The sequence below is a fragment of the Lepidochelys olivacea genome (genome assembly GCF_965140295.1).
Source record: "Lepidochelys olivacea isolate rLepOli2 genome assembly, chromosome: 3".
Classification (NCBI taxonomy): domain Eukaryota; kingdom Metazoa; phylum Chordata; order Testudines; family Cheloniidae; genus Lepidochelys; species Lepidochelys olivacea.
This window is the reverse complement of record NC_140413.1, coordinates 174520553-174540313: the sequence shown is the minus strand read 5'-3', so window position 1 is coordinate 174540313 and position 19761 is coordinate 174520553. Positions and strand designations below refer to the sequence as shown.

The window sequence follows — 19761 nt, the reverse complement described above, 5'->3', positions numbered from 1 at the left end:
CCCAAGAGACCTCAGCAAGGAATCTGAGATGCACCAAGTAGGAGCCAAGCCCAAAGATGACCAGCAGAGCATGCATGATCACATTTTGAACTTCTAGATGATTTACTTATCTGGCTTTCTGGGGGTAGATCTTGGCTTGTGGGAGGAGCCTCAGAATACCACTGCTACTTTTCTTTTCCAAAATAACTCCTGCAAGCTATATGCTGGAAAACATTTAGAACAGTCTACAGTGGCTTAAAGTCACTTCTGGGACTACCTCTGAATGTCTGTTGGGTCTGGATGACTTTGATTAGAATCTGATAAAAGATTTGCAAAACCCATTGTTACATCTCAGGGCAGGTCTACACTACAGCCGGGATCTACGCTCTGAGATCGATCCACCAGCGGTTGATTTAGCAGGTCTAGTAAAGACCAGCCAAATCGACTGCAGACTGCTCTCCAGTCAACCCCTGTACTCTACCCCTGACGAGAAGAGTAAGGTAAGTAGACGGGAGATTTTCTCCCATCGATCCCCCACGATGTAGACCCCACAGTAACTCGACCTAAGGTATATTGACTCCATCTATGTTATTGACGTAGCTTGAGTTGCGTAGCATACATCAACTTACCACAGTAGTGTAGACATAGCCTCAGAAAAATCAAGGAGTCCAACAATGTTAGTATGAATTGTATTATATAGTTTTAATTATTATTTGATTTTGGTGAGAAGCAGATTTTTTGAACTATGGGGTTAGGGTCATGGTTCATCAGAAGCCTGTAAGTGAGAAGAACAACAGGACTTAGAGAGCAGGGAACAGAAAGATTGCTGGAAGGCCAGTGTTATGTCCCCTTTTCAGTAAATAGGGAAGTATCAACTTGTAGACAGTATGCAGCACCAGGAAGGAGGACTAGATTTTATTCTCACTTTTAACACAAATCTTCCTCTGCAGTCTTAGGCTGATTTCTGTGCTTCCATCGGTAAGATAGAGATAGTTTCCCTAACGTAGTGCATCTTAATTCTTTAATATTTGTAAAGAACTTTGAGATCCTTGGATAGTAAACATTACAGAAGTGCAAAATATTAAGTGAAGCAGTGGACTAAAAGAGGTAAAAATGTGACCTATTTTGATACAATTTTGAAGTCTCAGACAAATTCTATGTCCTCTGACCGTATCTATACTATGGATACCTTTTCCTTCCTGGGGCTGCTACGGAGTGTTTTCACTACTACGGCTTCCCCCTACAGAGCATGACAGGGTCAGGCCAGACAGATACAGGAGAGTGTAGGAAGGAAGGTATTAGCCTTAGGATAAGCAGCTCCTTCTTCCCGTGGTAACTGAGCAGGGGTTACTCCAGGTTAATTAGGACACCTGGGCCGTTTGGAGACAGAATTTCCCCACCCACTGTAAACAGAGTGGGGGCAGGAATTCTGAGAGATGAGCTGCTATCCTGACCCACTGCTAGAAGGAAGCGCGGGACCCAGAAGCAGCCCTGGTACAAAAGACACAGTAAAACAGAATTTTTAGGTGCCTATATTTTAAAATACATTTTTAGGAAGTTACACACTGTACTTGGAAGTTGATAATTTGTAACTTTTCAAGGGGCAACTTCAGGAAGTACACAATAGATCATTTCTCTCTCTCACACACTGTGGTAGGTGTCACACATCTTGCATTTGCTCACTTAAAAGCTTGGAAGTTGTACCCATTTCTCTCTCAGAGGGGTATGCAGTTCTGACATGACCAAGAATAATTCTACATGTCAATTATGTGAGACGAGAGTAGCCGCAGGAAGAAGCTAAATGGCAATTTTAGGGGGGACATCTAGTGATGAATGATGGGGGCAGGGAGCATCAAGAGGAGAATACTTCTTCCATCACAGAAAACAAATGTCCCCAAAAATAGAGGAGAAGGAGGAGTTTCTGCATCAGCACTTGCAGAATGTGTCTCACTCCCTTGTGGCAGCTAACTGAATGACATGTTACACGAAATGCAGGAGCAGCATGCAACCTCTCCTGCTGATAAAAGATGTCATCCTACCCTTTTCCCTAGATAGCTTGATGGCATCTCCTTCCAGGCGTGATGAATCAGTAGCTGCCACAAGCTCTCCATAGCGGAGCTCAGATATCTTTGAGCTACCCAGTGAGACCTCTGAAGAAACTAGTAGGCCTCTGAAGAGAACCTCACATTCCACTGCCGGGAAAAAAAACAAAACCTCTATTTCCAGTTATTTGAGGGGAAAGGAGAGTGTAAGAAAATGTGATTCTTTTCTGTAATTTAGCCATTGTGTTTTCTTCCACAACAGCACATTTCTAAAAATATGAAAAGATTGGGGCGTAGAAGTTATGTTAATAGTAATTGATTTAGAATGAAAAATCATAATGTACAAAATGAATATAATTTGAAAAAATATTGATTGAAAAAAATTATGGAGAACAGGAGAGAGAAAATACATACATCAAATTATTTCTCAAAATTCAATACAAACACAGTGTTCAACAACTAGAAAAAGCAGATACTGTTTTGTAATTAACATTTTCCAAGATGTTATTGTACGAAAGTAAGCAGAAAAGAAAGAAAAGTTAACATAGTTCATGCTTATTTTCCAAAACTCAAAAATAGTTCATTTTGGAAGGAGAGGAAATCAAATTTGTAAAAACAATATCTATGTTCTAAAAGATGACATTGATGTTTTTAGAATAGCAGCCGTGTTAGTCTGTATCCACAAAAAGAAAAGGAGGACTTGTGGCACCTTAGAGACTAACAAATTTATTTCTTATGCTTATGCTTTGAATTTCTAGCATCTCAATCAAAATTCACTAGAGTAAAAACATTTCAATAGATAATGAGAGTCTTTGCTATTGTTTATGATTAATAGAATGTAAAAAATGAGTTCAGTAACAAGAAAAATATCTACTCATCATGCTTTCGGAAATCTGTGTTGAGGTTTCAATCTATGACATTTTTAGCGAACAACCAAAAGAGGTTTTAAAAAATACGTATCAAGAAAATACATTGGCCTTTGAACTCTACAAATAAACATGTAATTTTACCCTGGGTGGAATTTATGTTAGGTTAACGTTCCCTTACCTTCATTTATCTGAGTGCATTACTACATTCAACTGTACAACAGTTTGGGAACTGAGAGTTTTGCATTTGCATACTCATGTAATGAATATGTTACAAGATGTTATTGTACAAAACAATAACTAGAAAAGCAGATAAGTCCAACACCTTTTTAACTAAACTTGGAGAAATAAGATTATTATTTTCTCTTTTTCACAGAGAAGCAAGTCAACAAGGAAATCTCTCCATATCAGTTCTTGCATATTACCAAATCAGTGTAATTGTCCTCTGCACCCTAGCAGAGACTATAAGTGGCTAATGCTCAAAAAAAGAAATATTATAATAAAAATGGCAATTTATCATACAAACTACTAGTGAAAATCAGAAAGTAACCCATCATTGTTAGAATCCACTAATAGCTATGCCTCAGACAGAATTCTTATGGAGCTGCAAAGACGACAATATGGTATTGTTTGACTCTAGTAAGTCATATTCTGTCAGTGAAGTTTTACAGTATAGTTAAGACAGAATTAGTCACTAGAACTAAAAAAAAAAATCTATAACTTATCTATTAAACATTGAAAGTTTAAGTCTTCACAGTAACTGTATCTGCTTACTGCAGCAGCTACTTTGGAGTATATGCCTGGGTAGTTCTGTAACTGCAGCACCCTCTGCTGCTTTTTCAGTTCCACAACATATAATTTTACACTCATATGGAATCACACAAAAGTCAACTAACAAGAAAACAAAAACTTGAACTTACAGTGATTTCAAATCAAAGGAATGTTTGCACAATTAAATAATCTTCTGTAAAGTTTACAAGAGAAAAATGTATTTTTCTAAGCAAACTTATTCCTGTGGTAGATGTGCATCTTCACATCAGGACAACACTCCAGAGTATGCTGTTTGGGTGAAAAGCATATGGTGGTGTCAAGTGGATATTACTTGCAAACTCCACAATGCTTAACAATTTTGTGTCACAGCTTCCCACACATTGCAATTTGTTTAGGCTTGCAGCAAGTAATGAGGGAGATTTATAATCTTTTGATAATTTAATCTTTTAGTCACTTCACTTGATTAGGTTTATTTTTAATGAATGAATGAATGAATAAATAAATAAATAAATAATCTAAGGATGTCTACTATAAGATATAATCATATAACAATTGTGGGGCCAGATTGCCTGCTTCTATTGGAGGAGGCCAAAGAGAGGAAACATTCAAAAGAACCTCCTTGCAGACTTTTCCCCCCGCGTTATTCTACTGATATGGGGGATTGTCTCTTTATGGAATGAGCAAGGTGTCTGCCCTCCAGAGCATGCTGATACCACCCCACGATATCAGCACAGCTGCACTGGACCACGCTGCTAGGGCTTCACCTGTTGGCCACAGCTCGCAGAACTTCCTTTAAAGAAGCATCCTATGATAAAGTTAATAAAGCCTGGGGCTGTATGACCTTCTTAGCAGACACCACACTGTTGTCCATGGAGAATGAACTGATCATTCCTCCGCCCCAGACTACTCCTACACATTCTTTAAAAATAATAAATAAATAATTATAAAATAATAATAATAATAAATAATACTGACTTCCAGTTGTGATTTTTCCACCTTCTAGCAGTAATCCTTTAATGGAAAATACATACTTTGAAATTTTTTTAGAAAAAGAAAGAAATCAGGTACAAGGGTGCAGTCTGAGCAAGACGTTAAAGGAGCAGTTTCCAAAGTTAATGCCAGAAGACTCATGTACATAGCTTACTGTAGCTACTTCTATGGGCTCTATGGAAGAACTATTCAAGGTTCTTTTTAATTCCATTTTTCATAGAATCCTACCTGTTATCAGGTAATACTTTTGGAAGCAGTCACATGTATTCTTAAACAGCAGTTTATTCATATTTTATATAATGCTGCCAGCTAGTGGCTCACCTTAGAATGAGTTAATGTCTACTGGGAGTTGTAACAACAGGTAATATGTACTTCCATCTGCTCTACCATTCTACTCTTGGTGATGTACAGTGATGTCACTGGACTATTTAAAGAACTATGGGCAAAAAGAGTAAAGTACAGTGAAACAGGTACTAAACAACAACACAAAAGACTAACAAGAAATGGTCTTTTAAAGACGCTTGTGTTAATAAAGGTAGCTGGGAATTTTACTGGAAAAAGCTAAGAAATAAGATATTAAATCATACTTATTTGATACCAAAATGATGTTATGGTTTAGAGAACATTTGATGTGCAAATACTTAAAATTATTTTATTTTTATAAAGCATTTTATGTATCAATATTTAATAAAAGCATATATTTAATGTATAAAAACTCTCTTGTAGCCAAAACATTGGTCCTATATATAGCAGAGGTATATGGTAGGCAAAACAAAAATGCAAACATTTTATATGTTTATCTACTAATCAGGCAAAAACCCTACAGCAATGTACAGATCTATGCAAAGAGCAGAGTCTGCTGTGAACAACCTATATGTACTTAGTGTGTCCCTAATGAGTACTAAAGTCCATACCTAGGAGACCTGTTGAGCTGGAAAGGGTATTACTGTATATGGGACCATTGCTGTATCTGTCTGTAACACACTGCTGGAGACAGGTTTCAGAGGGGTAGCCATGTTAGTCTGTATCAGCAAAAACCACGAGGAGTCCTTGTGGCACCTTAGAGACTAACAAATGTATAAGCCTTTGTGGGCTATAAGTGGGTTAAGGGCTATGAAGTGGGTTCTAGCCCATGAAAGCTTAAGCCCAAATAAATTTATTAGTCTCTAAGGTGCCACAAGGACTCCTCATTGCTTTCACACTGCTGGAGATAGCTGGAGCTGTGAGCCACAGTGTTACGTCTCTGCCTTAGCAAGAGTGAGCTTTACTAGAAATTAGACTGTCAGCTCCCTGCCACACCAATCTGTCTTCCTCACTGGAAAATTCCTCAAGGCTCTCCCAGCCCAAACCTCACCTAGCAGGTACCCATCAGTGAACTTTAGCCCCCAAGCTCCTCAGACATGTTTCTCTGCATTGCAAAGCCCCTACCACTCTGCAGTCACAGAAGATATTAAGTTTGCTGCTCTTTTTAAAAAAGTCAGTCCATTACAGCTTATTAACTTAACTGGGGTAAACACACCCTTCCCTTCAGACACAACACTCAATTAGTTTATAGTAAAAATAAAACTAGTTTATTAACAAAAAACATAGGTTAAGTGATACCAAGTAGAAGCAATAAAGATAGAAATGGGTACAAGAAAATAAAAATGAAAACACGGATCTAAAAGACTTAATCTAGCTAGATATAGTCTTTGTTCAAGATTGTTTCTCTCACCTTCACTCTCCTTTTCAGCTTTTACTGACCAGCCTGCTCAGGATCCACCACAGAGATCAAATTGTTTGGTTCCTTTGTCTCTAAGGGGAAGGATAAAGACTGAGTGTCTCTCTGTTCCTCATATCCCCAAAGGAATTGTTTTTGTCTTGGAAGGCCTCCTGGGGATTCAGCCTCCTGTGTCTCTGTGGGGTGCAGGAGCCATGTAAATTTTCTGTTTCTTGAGTTCAGGATCATAATAAGCCCACAGGTTTAGCTCAATGGCTTTGTTTACTGCTAATATGTAAATTGAGGTAAGCCCACATTCCTTTGTCTAGGACAGACCTGTTTATCACATTTACCTAGGCTTGGCTGTCTGGAATTAAACATGGTGGTTCTAATATCGTGGTTCTCAAATGTTTTTTTTCACAGACCACTTGAAAATTGCTGAGGGTCTCGGCGGACCATGTAATGAGCTTTCCAAATGGTGTTTGTACCATTAGTTAACTATTGTAAAGTGCTTTGGATAAAAGCGCTACAGAAAAAAAAATCTTAATAAACTTTTTTTGTTCTACAAATAAAAGCATACAACTCATATTTTAATATCAATAGTCTTACTTTCTAATGCAGCCCCTGTGCTGGGGCTGGGAAGGAGGGCCATCTCTCCCAGGCAGCTGCAGCCCTGGAGCTTGGGAAAGTCGCCTCTTTCTCTGGCCGCCACAGCCCTGTATGTCCCAAATTCCTCCCACACCCTCTTCTCACCCCACTGCCCCTTCCCCATACCCCCTATTCCACCCAAGGCCACCACCTCACCTTACATGTACATCTTCTCCAAGGTCCAGGCACCTAATTAGTAGAGCCGCGCCTGCGTGGCTCCACTAATTAGGTGGGTGGCCCTTCATTCTCTCATGTGCGGCCACCCAGGTGCACATCTTAGAGGGAACTATTCAGGGACCACCTGAATGGAGCTTGCAGACCACAGTTTGAGAACCTCTGTTCTAATATCACACAGAAAGAATCCATAATTTTACATATAACGTAATTGTAAAATGCATGTGTTAATATTAAAAACCAGTGTGTTATTAGTTTTTTACCTCACAAGGTATATTTTGAACAAATATCATTGCAATAGTGTGCGGGGTATGAATACGGGATGCCAGGGCCGTCTCTAGGGAGCTGCGGGGCCCGGGGTGGAAGTGACGAATCCGTCATTTCCGTGACCAATTGTGCCAGGTAGTGAAGGCGGTGCCTTCCCAAACAGCAAGGCGTGCCTACCCTCCTCGCCCCCAAGGCCCTGCTTTGGCAGTGCCGCTGGGCTCCAGGAGGCTGGGGCCACTCTGGCTGCCTTCCCAGGGCCGTGGAGGCCGCGGTGGCGGTGCCGCACGCTCTCCCTCAGGTGGAAGGTACAGGGTTGGGGGTAGCCTCCCCCAGCCAGTGGTTCACGCGCCGCCCATGCGTGCCAGCCAGCAGGGCCCCTCAAAGCACAGGGCCCAGAGCGGTCACCTCAATTCGCCGTACCCTAGGAATGGCTCTGCGGGATGCCTAGGGTCACTCTGTCACTGACCAGTTGCATTACAGTTAGTTGCTTAACAGAAGTAATTTAATATTGTAAAATGCTAGGGGATACCTTAGGACTGTCACTTAAGAGAGGCTGTGGAGTTCTTTAAAAACAGACACTGGTTGATAAGGTCAAACATAACACTAGAAAAATCCAAGGAGACATGTAGAAAATAATGAATAATCTAACCTCAGAATGTTTAGGCAAATGCTCTAATAATAACTATTTCCTTAAACATAATTTAGAAACTGCTGCACAAAAGTCACAGTATTCATTTTATTGTAAAATAATGTTAAAGACAATAAATGCAGAAGGACTAACTGCCCACAGAATAAGGATATTTTAAAAGGGTAAATGGGATGAACTAAGTAGTGAAAGGCCTTTCAGCCTGACATTGATCTTAGGCAAAATAATGGAACAGCTGTTACAGGATTAATAAAGAATTAAAGGAGGATAATATAAGCAATGCCAACAAAGATGGATTATGGAAAATAGATCTGATCAACCTAACTTGATTTTTTTTTAAATGAAATTACAAGTTTGGTTGATAATCGTAACACTATTTCATATTTTTATCAGTGATCTGTAAGAAAACATAAAATCACCACTGATAAAGTTTACAGATTACACAGAGAATAATGCAGAGGTCAGGTCACTGATCCAGAGTGATCTGGATTGCTTTGGTAAGCTAGGTGCAAGCAAACAACAGGTGTTTCAATACTGCCAAGTGTGAAGTCACATATCCAGGAACACAGAATGCAGGCCACGTGTACAAAATGGGGGAATCTATTCTTGGAAGCAGTGACTCTGAAAAAGATTTGTTGGACATGGAGGATAATCAGCTAAACGTGAGCTCCCAATGTGATTTTGTGGCCAAAAAGGCTAATGAGAGCCTTGGATGTATAAACAGTAGGAGTAGCGCAGTTATAATACCTCTGTATTTGGCACTGGTGCAACTGCTACTGGAATACTGTGTCCAGTTCTGGCATCCACAATTCAAGAAGGATGTTGATAAATTGGAAAGGGTTCAGAGTAAAGCCACAAGAATTATTAAAGGATTAAAAAACATACCTTATAAGTGTAAAACTCGAGGAAATCTATTTAGCTTATCAAAGAGAAGTTTATGGCTTGGCTTTATCACAGTCTACAAGTATCCACATGGGGAACAAAAATTTGATAATAGAAGTCGCTTTTCTCTAGCAGACAAAGGTATAACAAGACCCAGTAGCTGTAAGTTAAAAGTAGTCAAATTCAGACTAGAAATAAGGTGCAAATTTTTAACAGTGACGGTAACTGACCATTTGAACAACTTACTTAGGGATGTGGTGGACTCTCCATCACTGGAAACTTCTAAAATAAAGACTGGATGTTTTTCTAAAAGATATTCTCTAGTTCAAACAGGAAGTAATTCAGGAAGTCCTATGGCCTGTGATATAAAGCAGGTCAGACTAGGTAATAACAATGGTCCCTGCTGGGCCCATATAATCTATTAATCTATGATAACGTATAATCTATGAATCTATAATAATGTCATCTTTTAGAAAATGTGATCTGTCATTTAAACAAGAATTTTCAGTATCACTAAATGTTTTTTCCCAAAAATCCCAAGGCGTGCTCATAAATCCATATATCCTCCCAATCCTTTCACTTGTCTTAATTATCCAGCTACTGGTGACTCACATTGTCCCGGATATAAGCCTTTATTAAAAAATTTGGATTTTTTCCCTTGGCCTTGATATTATTCCCTTGGCTACTTGTAAATCCTTCTGATCTCATTTCTCTTCTGAAATCTGTGAACTACTTCACCTACTTGGCAGTACTTCAAAAACACATTTTATAAGTATTTTTTGGCCTGTGCAGAAAAAGTCTGCAGTGTTAAAAAAAGAAGGCTACCAAGTAAAGAATGGATGCCCCAGAATGTTAGTCTCAAACAGCTATCCATACTTCAGATTTATTTTCCTTTGAAGTCAAAAATATATTGATATTTTTCTGCTCCTGAATGGTCAGTATTCACTGAAATATAACTGGAGAAACAGACAGGAGTTTTGAGGTGAAACAGCCATATTTGAGAAGAATAGTCTCATGTCATAGTTTGGAGGAGGAGAGGAAAAAATGAACTTGTCTCTTGACTTTGTGATCCTTAAAGACCCCCAACTTTATTCTTTAAGCCTTTCAATTGAAAAAGCAACAAAAAAAAAACAAAAAACCTGGAATAGAGAATGAGATACTGAAGGATCAAGCACATAGTACATACAGACTATCTATTCAAGAGATAGCCCACAACTTTTACTATGGTGATGCTTTCAAAACATGTAGAAATATTTCTACTCCTTTCCCTCCCCATTTGAAATTTTTGTTTCCAACATATTACAGGTCTTCTCAATACCATTGTTTTAAAAGTTATCAGTAAGTAGATTATTATGTACATTTATTTAAGATTTGTAAATTGGTACTCAGTCAAAAATCTACAGTCTGTTTTGACAGCATTAATGCCAACCATTAGTTACTGCACCACAGTCAGAGAAGGTTAACATAAGGTCCTTGAAAAATCTACTCTAGTTCTTCCCTCTCTGATACTACAAAGTGTCTCCTCAAAGAAATGGAGGACAAATGGTTTTACATCTTGAAATACAAATGCTGCAAGTTACCTGCTTCTATGGCTAACTAGTGGGCAAGAGGTTTTCATTCTTTCTAAAGTGTTGGCTGTGTACAGCAACATGTCCACAACACTTGTTGCACAATAGATATGTCTTAGCCCCAAAACAAAATTTGTAGCCAAGAGGGAAAAACAAAAATCAGAAGTTTGCATTGATCAGACCTGCCCATTTTTACAATTTTTATATGTAAAATGGCATAAACATGCATTTATCAACCATAAGGTTTTATATGCCACCATCACCATAATATCAGTGTTTCCCAGATAAGACAGATTGTCATAGAACAGTCATTTTGTAATGCTTTATATTAACAAAAATCAGGCTTCCCCCTATACAACACCGTACTTATAGAATAAATTAATAACTTACAGACATTCCCTGTGTTGTCAAAACTTGTAAGAACATCTTCGATATTTAAAAGTCCATTGTTACATCTAGAAGACAACAGATATTTTCATTTTACCAACAAGTAAAAATATTCTTCTCCTAAGACAGTGAATTTGCCATACATGTTCATATCTCACAAATCTTTTCACTACACCTTTCATTACTATGCCATGAACACACATTATTTTAGCCACTAGGGGGAAGATAATGAGAAGTGTTCTGAAAATGAAGTTTGAGAATTAAAATCTGGGAGATTGTATTCTCAACATTGAAGTATTCTTAAAAACAAGCAAATTTTGCTTAATTAGATTGCATACAGTATAAGTATTATGAGAAAAACAAACCCAATTCTTAAACAAGATTTTTAATTATGTTTAATATTTATATTGTTAAGGAAAAGTTAGCACATGTGACTCCATTTTGGTTTGGGGCCCACCACTGTCTAAAAGCAAGCACATCATGCACCAGGAGGAGTGTTCCTTAAATACTGCATTCCTGTGAAAATCCTCCTCCTTGTCTCCAGCCTGCCTTGACTCCCAGTATCTGTTCTTTGGCAGTCCCAAAACTCCCTATCTCCTGGACTTTGATGTGAGGCCTCCCATCCTGATAATAAAAGTTACTGATGCATGGCTTTAGGACCATGCTGTGTAATTAACATACTAGTTTAGCATGAGGAATGCACCAAGCAGGGATAGGTGGTAGATAAGAAAAGGGTTTGTTTATTGGCTAAGGTTTCTGATGCCCGAGGGCAACATGCTTTGCTAAAAGTATATGACCTTTGTATAATCTGTATTCGGGGTCCCCTCCTGGCTAGCAGGGGGCACCACGCTCGAGCGTAATAAACTTGGTGTGTTTTGGGAACTCGGCAGTTGTGGACTTTGTTTATGTGCCTCAGCCTAGATTCGAACTGTGTGTGACCTACCAGATGTAATTCATCGCATTTGTGTGCGTGTCCTACCAGGTGTAATTCTCAGCAGTTGTGTGCGTGTCCTACCAGGTGTAATTCGTAACAGTTTTGGCGACCACAAAGGAACTCTAGGCTCGCCCCAACAAGCGAGACTACACTCCTCCTCTCGGACAGCTCCAGCCGGCACAAGGTGAGTTCACCTTTGAGAACTCCGAGGAGGGGGTGTGTGAGCCGTCACTTAGGCGATAGGGTGGCACATTTGGTGTCCTTTTGGTAGCCCATTATGGGTTCTGGGCAGAGTGTAAGTAAGGGGACCCCTTTGGCTGAAATTCTCAAGAATTGGGGGAATATTTCTGGTACCCATGGGTTAGGTAAATAAAAAAAAAAGCTGTAATCTTGTGCAAGGTTAAATGGCCAGCACTAGCAACTCAAACACCTTTAAAATGGCCACCGGATGGTCGCTTTGCTGGGAAAAAATTAACAGCACTTAGGAAAAGGCTGGAGAACAAAGCTCCAGCCCAGATGGATTATTGGTATGTAAGGGACAACTGGGCTTATGCACGTGCGAAAGGACGTCCTCTTTCCTCCTCCTTTTCTTATTCATCTCGGGCGTCTCCAGACCCGCTCTGTGCTATGCCTGCTTCTGCCCCTCCTCCGGCTTTCCGACTTATGCCCGTCACCTCCTTGCTTGACAATTAGCCATGCTTTCTGTCCAGGTGACAAGCCTCATGGGGGGAGGACTCGGGTAGTCCTTGTAAGTGAGAATATTTAAGAAAAGAGACCAGGAGGGCTGGGGGCTAGTTAAGAAGCCCACCCTCCTTGTTAATTTGGTAGTGAAACAAAGCTGGTGCTCATGGAAGGGACAGTTCAGAGAGAAAAATAGGATCGGGCCCAAGTGGGCAGGCGACAGATAGAGAGATTGGAAAACAGGTTGGAAACTTGAAGATCATAGTGAAAAAAGAGTAAATAATTACAGGAATGGAAAACGTAAATCCCGGAATAATACTTGGAATGGTAAAATCTAAGTTAATTGGGTGTCGTTTTGGGAAATAAGCAAGTGATTTAAGAAAGGAAAGTAAGAAGTTAACTCTGTAGTTGCTGGAAAGAATTAAGCAGTTGAACTTTGTGAAATACTGGAAAGAAAAAGAATTCTTGGTTTCTTTGCAGCCATTTTGGAAAAAATGGGCCCTTTTCCAAAGAAATGCAATTATACAGTGCTACTTAATTAATATCTTATTAGGCTCCAAGGGACTACAATAGGTGGTGTCTTCCTTTTCAGGTCGCTGTGTGTTTGACAGCAGGAGTTAAAAGTAAAAGGCAATCAAAAGTCTGGTAAAGTTTATTGTGCCCTTTTTAAAGTAAGAATCTTTAAGTTGTGGATCCAAAAGCAAGCCGGAAAGCATTTGTTTTAATGTAAATTACCTAACTGATAAGGTAGAGGCCACTGATACCTGGGCTGCCTATAAAACAAATACAAGAAAAATATGGGTAATTCCTCTGTTTTGCCTGCAATTAACAAGGGTATTTGTATAAAAAGGAGATATTTTAAGCAATGACTGACTGCCCAAAAGGGGTAGATCTGTGGGTTTTTTTGTCTTTCAGAAAATCAGAGAAAACTGATGCCAGCTGAAAAGCAATTCAACATCTCATGAATTTACTGGCACAACAGGAATTCTGTTCTGTGTTCTATGTCCTGTCTTGTGGTGTTTGTCTTGTGGCCAGAATTGCTGTGTTTAATTTTTTCATAGGACAGTTTAGTTTAAAACTAAATAGAAGGGTTAAATCAAAATGCAGATACTTGTTTTATTCAACTTGGAATACAAAGTGTTTGGATAACATCAGAAAAATGTGATATACTGAAGTTTAATACATTTACTTAAGTAAAAAAAAAATTTTTTTTCATTGGCCAGATCTTTTAATTAAAAAAAATTGTTGTTAAAATTTGAACACCAACAGTCTTTGGAAGCAAGGACATGAAAGGTTAACCCACTCCCCATATTATACATGGGATCCTTCTGGCTACGTCAAATTTCTAGCCAGAGGGCTGGGGAGGGAGGAAAGCTATTGGACACCAGAGGTTGTACCAAGTGGACTCCTCAAAAGTGGGTGTGCTTGTCCTGGCTTGTTGCTCCAAAGCTCTGTAATAAAGTCATTTTCCTAAAAGGGTGTATGTGGCATACATTAAACAATAAGACTAAAGTGCTGTATAATGGGCAATGTATATGTGTTCCTTTTTAAACAAAGGTGTATGAGTAAAAAGTGAAAGTTTCCTTTGCAGGTTAATAACAGCCAAAAAGGGGAGAAGAAAGAAAACGGAAAAAAGCTAATTCAACGCTGTAGCTGGCAGGCTCGGTTCAAAGATAAGACACTGACCTGCCCAAGGACACTACTCACAGCTAGGATTTGGCTAACAGCCAAAAAAGAGGGGGGCTTGAATGAGCCCAAGCAGCTGTGAGATCTGCAACACACTGCCAGACATTAATGAAATGTGTTAGGTCTCTGTATTTACAGGTAAAAGAAGTCCTGCTTCAAGAATCCTGAGCAAACCTGCCATTTGTTAAAACCAGGTGACTGGGTCTACATAAAGGTCCATCAACAAAAGACTACTCTGGCCCCATGCTGGAAAGGCCCTTATTAAGTCCTGCTAACTACCAACACCGTTGTGAAGTGCCAAGGACTGACTGCCTGGACCCATGTTTCTTACTGCAAAAAGACCCCTCCACCTCGAGATGACTTCACTTCGACTACTGATCAGCCTGTCCCTCCTTCTGGGTTTTTTTTTCTTTCCTCCTTTTGGACAGTAGGAAAAAGGACAAGGTGAAGTGCTAGTAACCTCTCCCTTGTCCACTGACAGAGCTAACCTGCGTTCAGTATTTGCTAAAGAAACCAAAGCACTACAGGGTGACGTGCTAGTAACCTCTCCCCTGTATAATGCAAAACCATGATTGTTCCAAGAGAGAAGAAGGAACGCCTGCTCTGCTGAAACCACCAAGATCCAAGGATTCCTGACTGCAAAAGAGAGAAGAAGGAACGCCTGCTCTGCTGAAACCACCAAGATCCAAGGATTCTTGACTGCAAAAGACACTGAGAATTGGCCTTGGTGACAAAGACGGAGCATTGTACATTGGCAGGGAGGAAGTTACGGGATGTATTCTTGGGAATGTGAAGTGAAGTGGTGGGGTGGGTTTATTCCAGAGGCTGGAATCTGTGCTTGTAGGCAAGTATGAATACCAAAAACGCCTTACAGCCACGAACATTACTCCCACCATCTGCCACCACTCCTTTTCAGGTAAAGGTTTCTGGATCCATCATAGCTATGTTAAGTTGGCGCTGGGACCCCCGCCTGACCCTGACAAGCCATTGGACGAGCCACTTCACGCATGAACACCACGACCAACCCATGGACTAAGCTTTCCAGCTATTGGGACCTTTATAGCCCACCAGGACTTCTTGTGTTCCTGTGTATCGGACTTACATTGGTGGTGTTGTTTTTTGTATGGTATAAAGGAGGATGCCGACATTGGTATGGTTTGCCTGGGGGAGTTCCTCTCCCTATTCCCAAGTCCAGTACAAGGATGGGAGGGTGATAGCTTTTTAAATTTAACCCATGCCATAAAACAGGGTATAAATCGAACACGGTGTTGGATTTGTATTCATACTCCCACATATTTGGGTCAGGGGATCCCGTTGGTAGGTGTACCTAATCCCCTTAATCAAACACTCCAAACTAAGCTATGGGCAAACACTACATTTAACTGGAATGTTACGATCCAAAGATGGTCTATTGATATGGTGGCCCAGGGTAATTATGCTTTGTGTGTGTCATGACGTAAGGGCACAGAAAATACAGTTTTTGTAGAAAATTTTGTGGGGTGTAAGGACACCACCCAAATCAGCTCTGGTGCAGAAGGCCCCTCCACCTACTCCAGGACCCCGTGGCCAGTCCCCAAGGGTCTGGCTGGTATTGGTTATGCAATCACACAGCCTATAAGGTTCTCCCACCAGGATGGTGTGGTACATGTACCTTAGGGGCTATAGTACCCGCCATGACAGTACACCAGAACCTGACCCGGTGAGAAATCCGCAATCTAGTATGGAGGGACCGACGAAGTATTCCTTTAAACCCCTTTTCTCAACAGCCCAGAGGCTTTCACTCCTTTGTGCGTTGGTTTCTGCCATGGTTGGGAGTAAGCGAGCTGGAAAAAGCTATAGTTAACATTTCAGCTGCTTTGGAACTAATGGCAAATGCTACTGCAAATGCTCTATCTGCCCTTCAAAGTGAAGTCACTCAGCTATCCCAAACTACATTGCAAAACCGTTTAGCCCTGGATTATCTTCTTGCAAACCAGGGCGGGGTTTGTGCTCTGGTCAACTCAAGCTGTTGTGTATTTGTAAATCAGCCATAGGGTGGAAACTGACATCCACATCCTCAAGCAACAGGCAGCCCTATTCCACCACGTCAGCCTCGACAATACCAGCACCGGATTCCAGGAGGTCACCTCATGGCTACCGGATGCAGGGACTTGGGAACGGCGTATTTTGTATTTACTTTTTTTGACTGTTATTGTTTTTGCATTATTTTTTGTATGCCTACAATGCTGCAGTATGTGCTGTCGGCAGTTGCTAATCCTGCAGCGCGGTTACTCAGCCCCGATATAGCTTACTGACGTAAAAAAAAAAAGGGAGGACTGTTAAGGAAAAGTTAGCACATGTGACTCCATTTTGGTTTGGGGCCCACCATTGTCTAAAAGCAAGCACATCATGCACCAGGAGGAGTGTTCCTTAGATACTGCATTCCTGTGAAAATCCTCCTCCTTGTCTCCAGCCTGCCTTGCCTCCCAGTATCTGTTCTTTGGCAGTCCCCAAACTCCCTATCTCCTGGACTTTGATGTGAGGCCTTCCATCCTGATAATAAAAGTTACTGATGCATGGCTTTAGGACCATGCTGTGTAATTAACATACTAGTTTAGCATGAGGAATGCACCAAACAGGGATAGGTGGTAGATAAGAAAAGGGTTTGTTTATTGGCTAAGGTTTCCGATGCCCGAGGGCAACATGCTTTGCTAAAAGTATATAACCTTTGTATAATCTGTATTCGGGGTCCCCTCCTGGCTAGCAGGGGGGCACCACGCTCGAGCGTAACAAACTTGGTGATTTTCGGGAACTCGGCAGTTGTGGACTTTGTTTATGTGCCTCAGCCTAGATTCGAACTGTGCGTGACCTACCAGGTGTAATTCTCAGCAGTTGTGTGCGTGACCTACCAGGTGTAATTCGCAGCAGTTGTGTGCGTGACCTACCAGGTGTAATTCGTAACAATATGTACTCTTAACTTAATGCATTTACTCATTTGTGTTATTAGAACAAAGCAAATGGGGCCCAACTGACTAATAAGTTTTGCTTTTACACTGGTTTAACTTGATTAAAATAAATGAAGTTACACCAGCATAAAACAAGAATAACAGATTAAATTTTACCGATCAAGATAAGAATGTCATATGCTTAAATTATAGAATACAGTTTAACAAATCATTAAGAGCCATAAAAAGAACCTGCATATAAATTCAGTAATAAATGGTACCTAAAATGTTTATTGTATTAATTTAAATGCTACAGCTTTCAATCTAGATTCACAAAAAAATTGTCAGAATTTGTTTAGAATAATTTGATTGCCTCCAAGATTATTTTAAAATACTGTACCCATCTACCTGCACAGAATATCTGCAGAGATACAACCAGGGACCTTCAGCACCAAAAATACAGGCCCTTACTGCTTGCATTGAAGAGTACTTCCATTAGCTGGCAGCAGCACTAGGCTCTTATTCTCTGTGGACCAGTCATAGAGCCAGGTGACATGCTGATTAAGTGTTTCAATACAATACACCTTTTTCAAAACATGGGAAAGTAGAAGCACACCCTTTTAACCATTACAAATTGGTGTCACATGCCTAATAAGCACAAACAAGTTTTTAAAGATGTCCATATCTCTTACCATCAAAGGAACAGAAAGTGAGAGTCACAATTTCAAACACTACATACCGAGTGTGGCAAACTGTAACTAAAGGAGGTGAGAACAAATATATCTGCATAAACTGATTTTGGAATTATAGCAGCCCCCAGTCTCTTCCTTGGTTCCCACATGCACTACCTTTTTCACCTGCTGAAGTTGGTATCCTGGCTCTGCTCTTCTGATTGAACCCCATCCTTAATTCCCTGGGCAGTTTCAATCCATCTCTCTCTCTCTCACACACACACACACACACACACGCACACCCTCCTATGCTTCCCCATCTTTATTTCCTAAATGTACGTTTTTAGGTTTGGAGTTGGGTGCAGTCAGCAGATTCAGGAAAACTTAATTTTTCAACCAGTGGAACCAAATATATGTGAATGATTCAAAAAAATCTAAACCCTTCAGAAAATCAAATCAGGAGACACTATACAGTAACATGATCTCAACAAAATCACAACTACAACTCCATTAAACATCCTGAGGAGAATTCATCAAAACAGTGAATTCCTGTACACCACAGCACGCAAACAAAATGTATGGCATTAACAGCCATCTGCGATATACTGGAGATTTGCATACTGGAGATTGCGTGCAAGAGATCCAAAGGTCATGCCCCTGACCAAAATTAGCCCTCAGCATTAAATGGGTGAAAGAAAAAGGGAACAAAAAAGAATCAAGGAAACTTGGAGATTTTTTTGTTTGTTTGACTGGGGTTTTGTTACTTGATTTTTATTCTTATTTCTTTTCTGAGTCAATTCTTGAAGCAGAGGATTGGTTGCACTGATGAATCACAATCTAAGACAAGGTCAGTCTTGACTTCTTGCCTATTCTACTCTTTAGGCAAGTACAGAGTCAAGAATGCCAGCCTATTAATTCAGTAGTCACGGCAACAACAGGAGTCGTAAACAAAGAATGGAAGACAGCTCAGCTATCATCTTTCTCTGAACATGTGTGTTAATGAATGAGGAACACATACAATTCCACCTTTCCCCTTACAATATAGTTAACTTACTCTTCCATAAACAAGAGATTCTTGCACTCTTAAGATGGGGTAACTTCTGAAAGAAAAATGAACCTTGGATCCAACTACAAGTATCTACATACCTCATCCTGCAGAGAAGACATAGCAGTAATTAGCAGAGAATAGGTAGGGATGTAATTCATGTTCTATACAAACATGCTCCATGGAGATAGAGAAGAGAAGGAAAATGACATTTCTTTCTGTCAAAAAGAGCCTTTCTAGTCTTTCAGTAATGCAGTAAATACAGGCTTCCAAACCGATACAGGAAGCTTGGGAACATACGTAATATTTTGGACCACTTGAAAGAGATGGGAGAAATCCACAGATTTCAGCATTTACAAAACTTATTCTTGCATGATAAAAATTAGGAAAATTAAGAGGGAACTTGAAGAACAAATAGCCATGTACGTGAAAATAAATTCTTTAAGCACATCAGAAGCAGAAAGCCTACAAGAGAATCAGTAGATCAACTGGATTACAAGAGAGTTAATGGAGGAACTAATGAGAATAAGGACACTGCAAAGAAGTTATAGGATTTCTTTTCAGTAGTCTTCACAGAGAATTTTGGGGAGATACTTCCCTCAGATCTAGTCTTTTCATGTAATAAAGATGAAGTACTGTCAGAGAATGAAGTTTCAAAAGAGGTAGTGCTGAAACAAAGTTAATTAGTTAAAAAGACATAAAACACCAGGATCAGATGATATTTATCCAAGAGGATTTAAGAATGAATAAGCTGAGTTGTTATAAAACTCAACAAAGTTCCATTTTTCCAGTTCCAGCAAGCACCCCAACATGTACCTTGTGAAAAATTCCAGAATACATCGAACCAGGCAGCAGAAAATTGCACCATGGGATATCTGCCGAGAATGCTGCATGGTTACAT

The 19761-nt window shown here is 40.0% G+C and overlaps 1 protein-coding gene across 1 annotated transcript in view; it reads right to left on the bottom strand.

Moving 5' to 3' along the window:
- CAMKMT (calmodulin-lysine N-methyltransferase) overlaps positions 1-19761 on the bottom strand; it is a 340626-nt gene that overhangs the window by 301318 nt on the left and 19547 nt on the right. The window contains exon 3 of the mRNA XM_084623065.1: positions 10923-10987. Within this exon, the coding sequence (XP_084479191.1) occupies positions 10923-10987 (65 nt within the window). The remainder of the gene's footprint in view (positions 1-10922; positions 10988-19761) is intronic.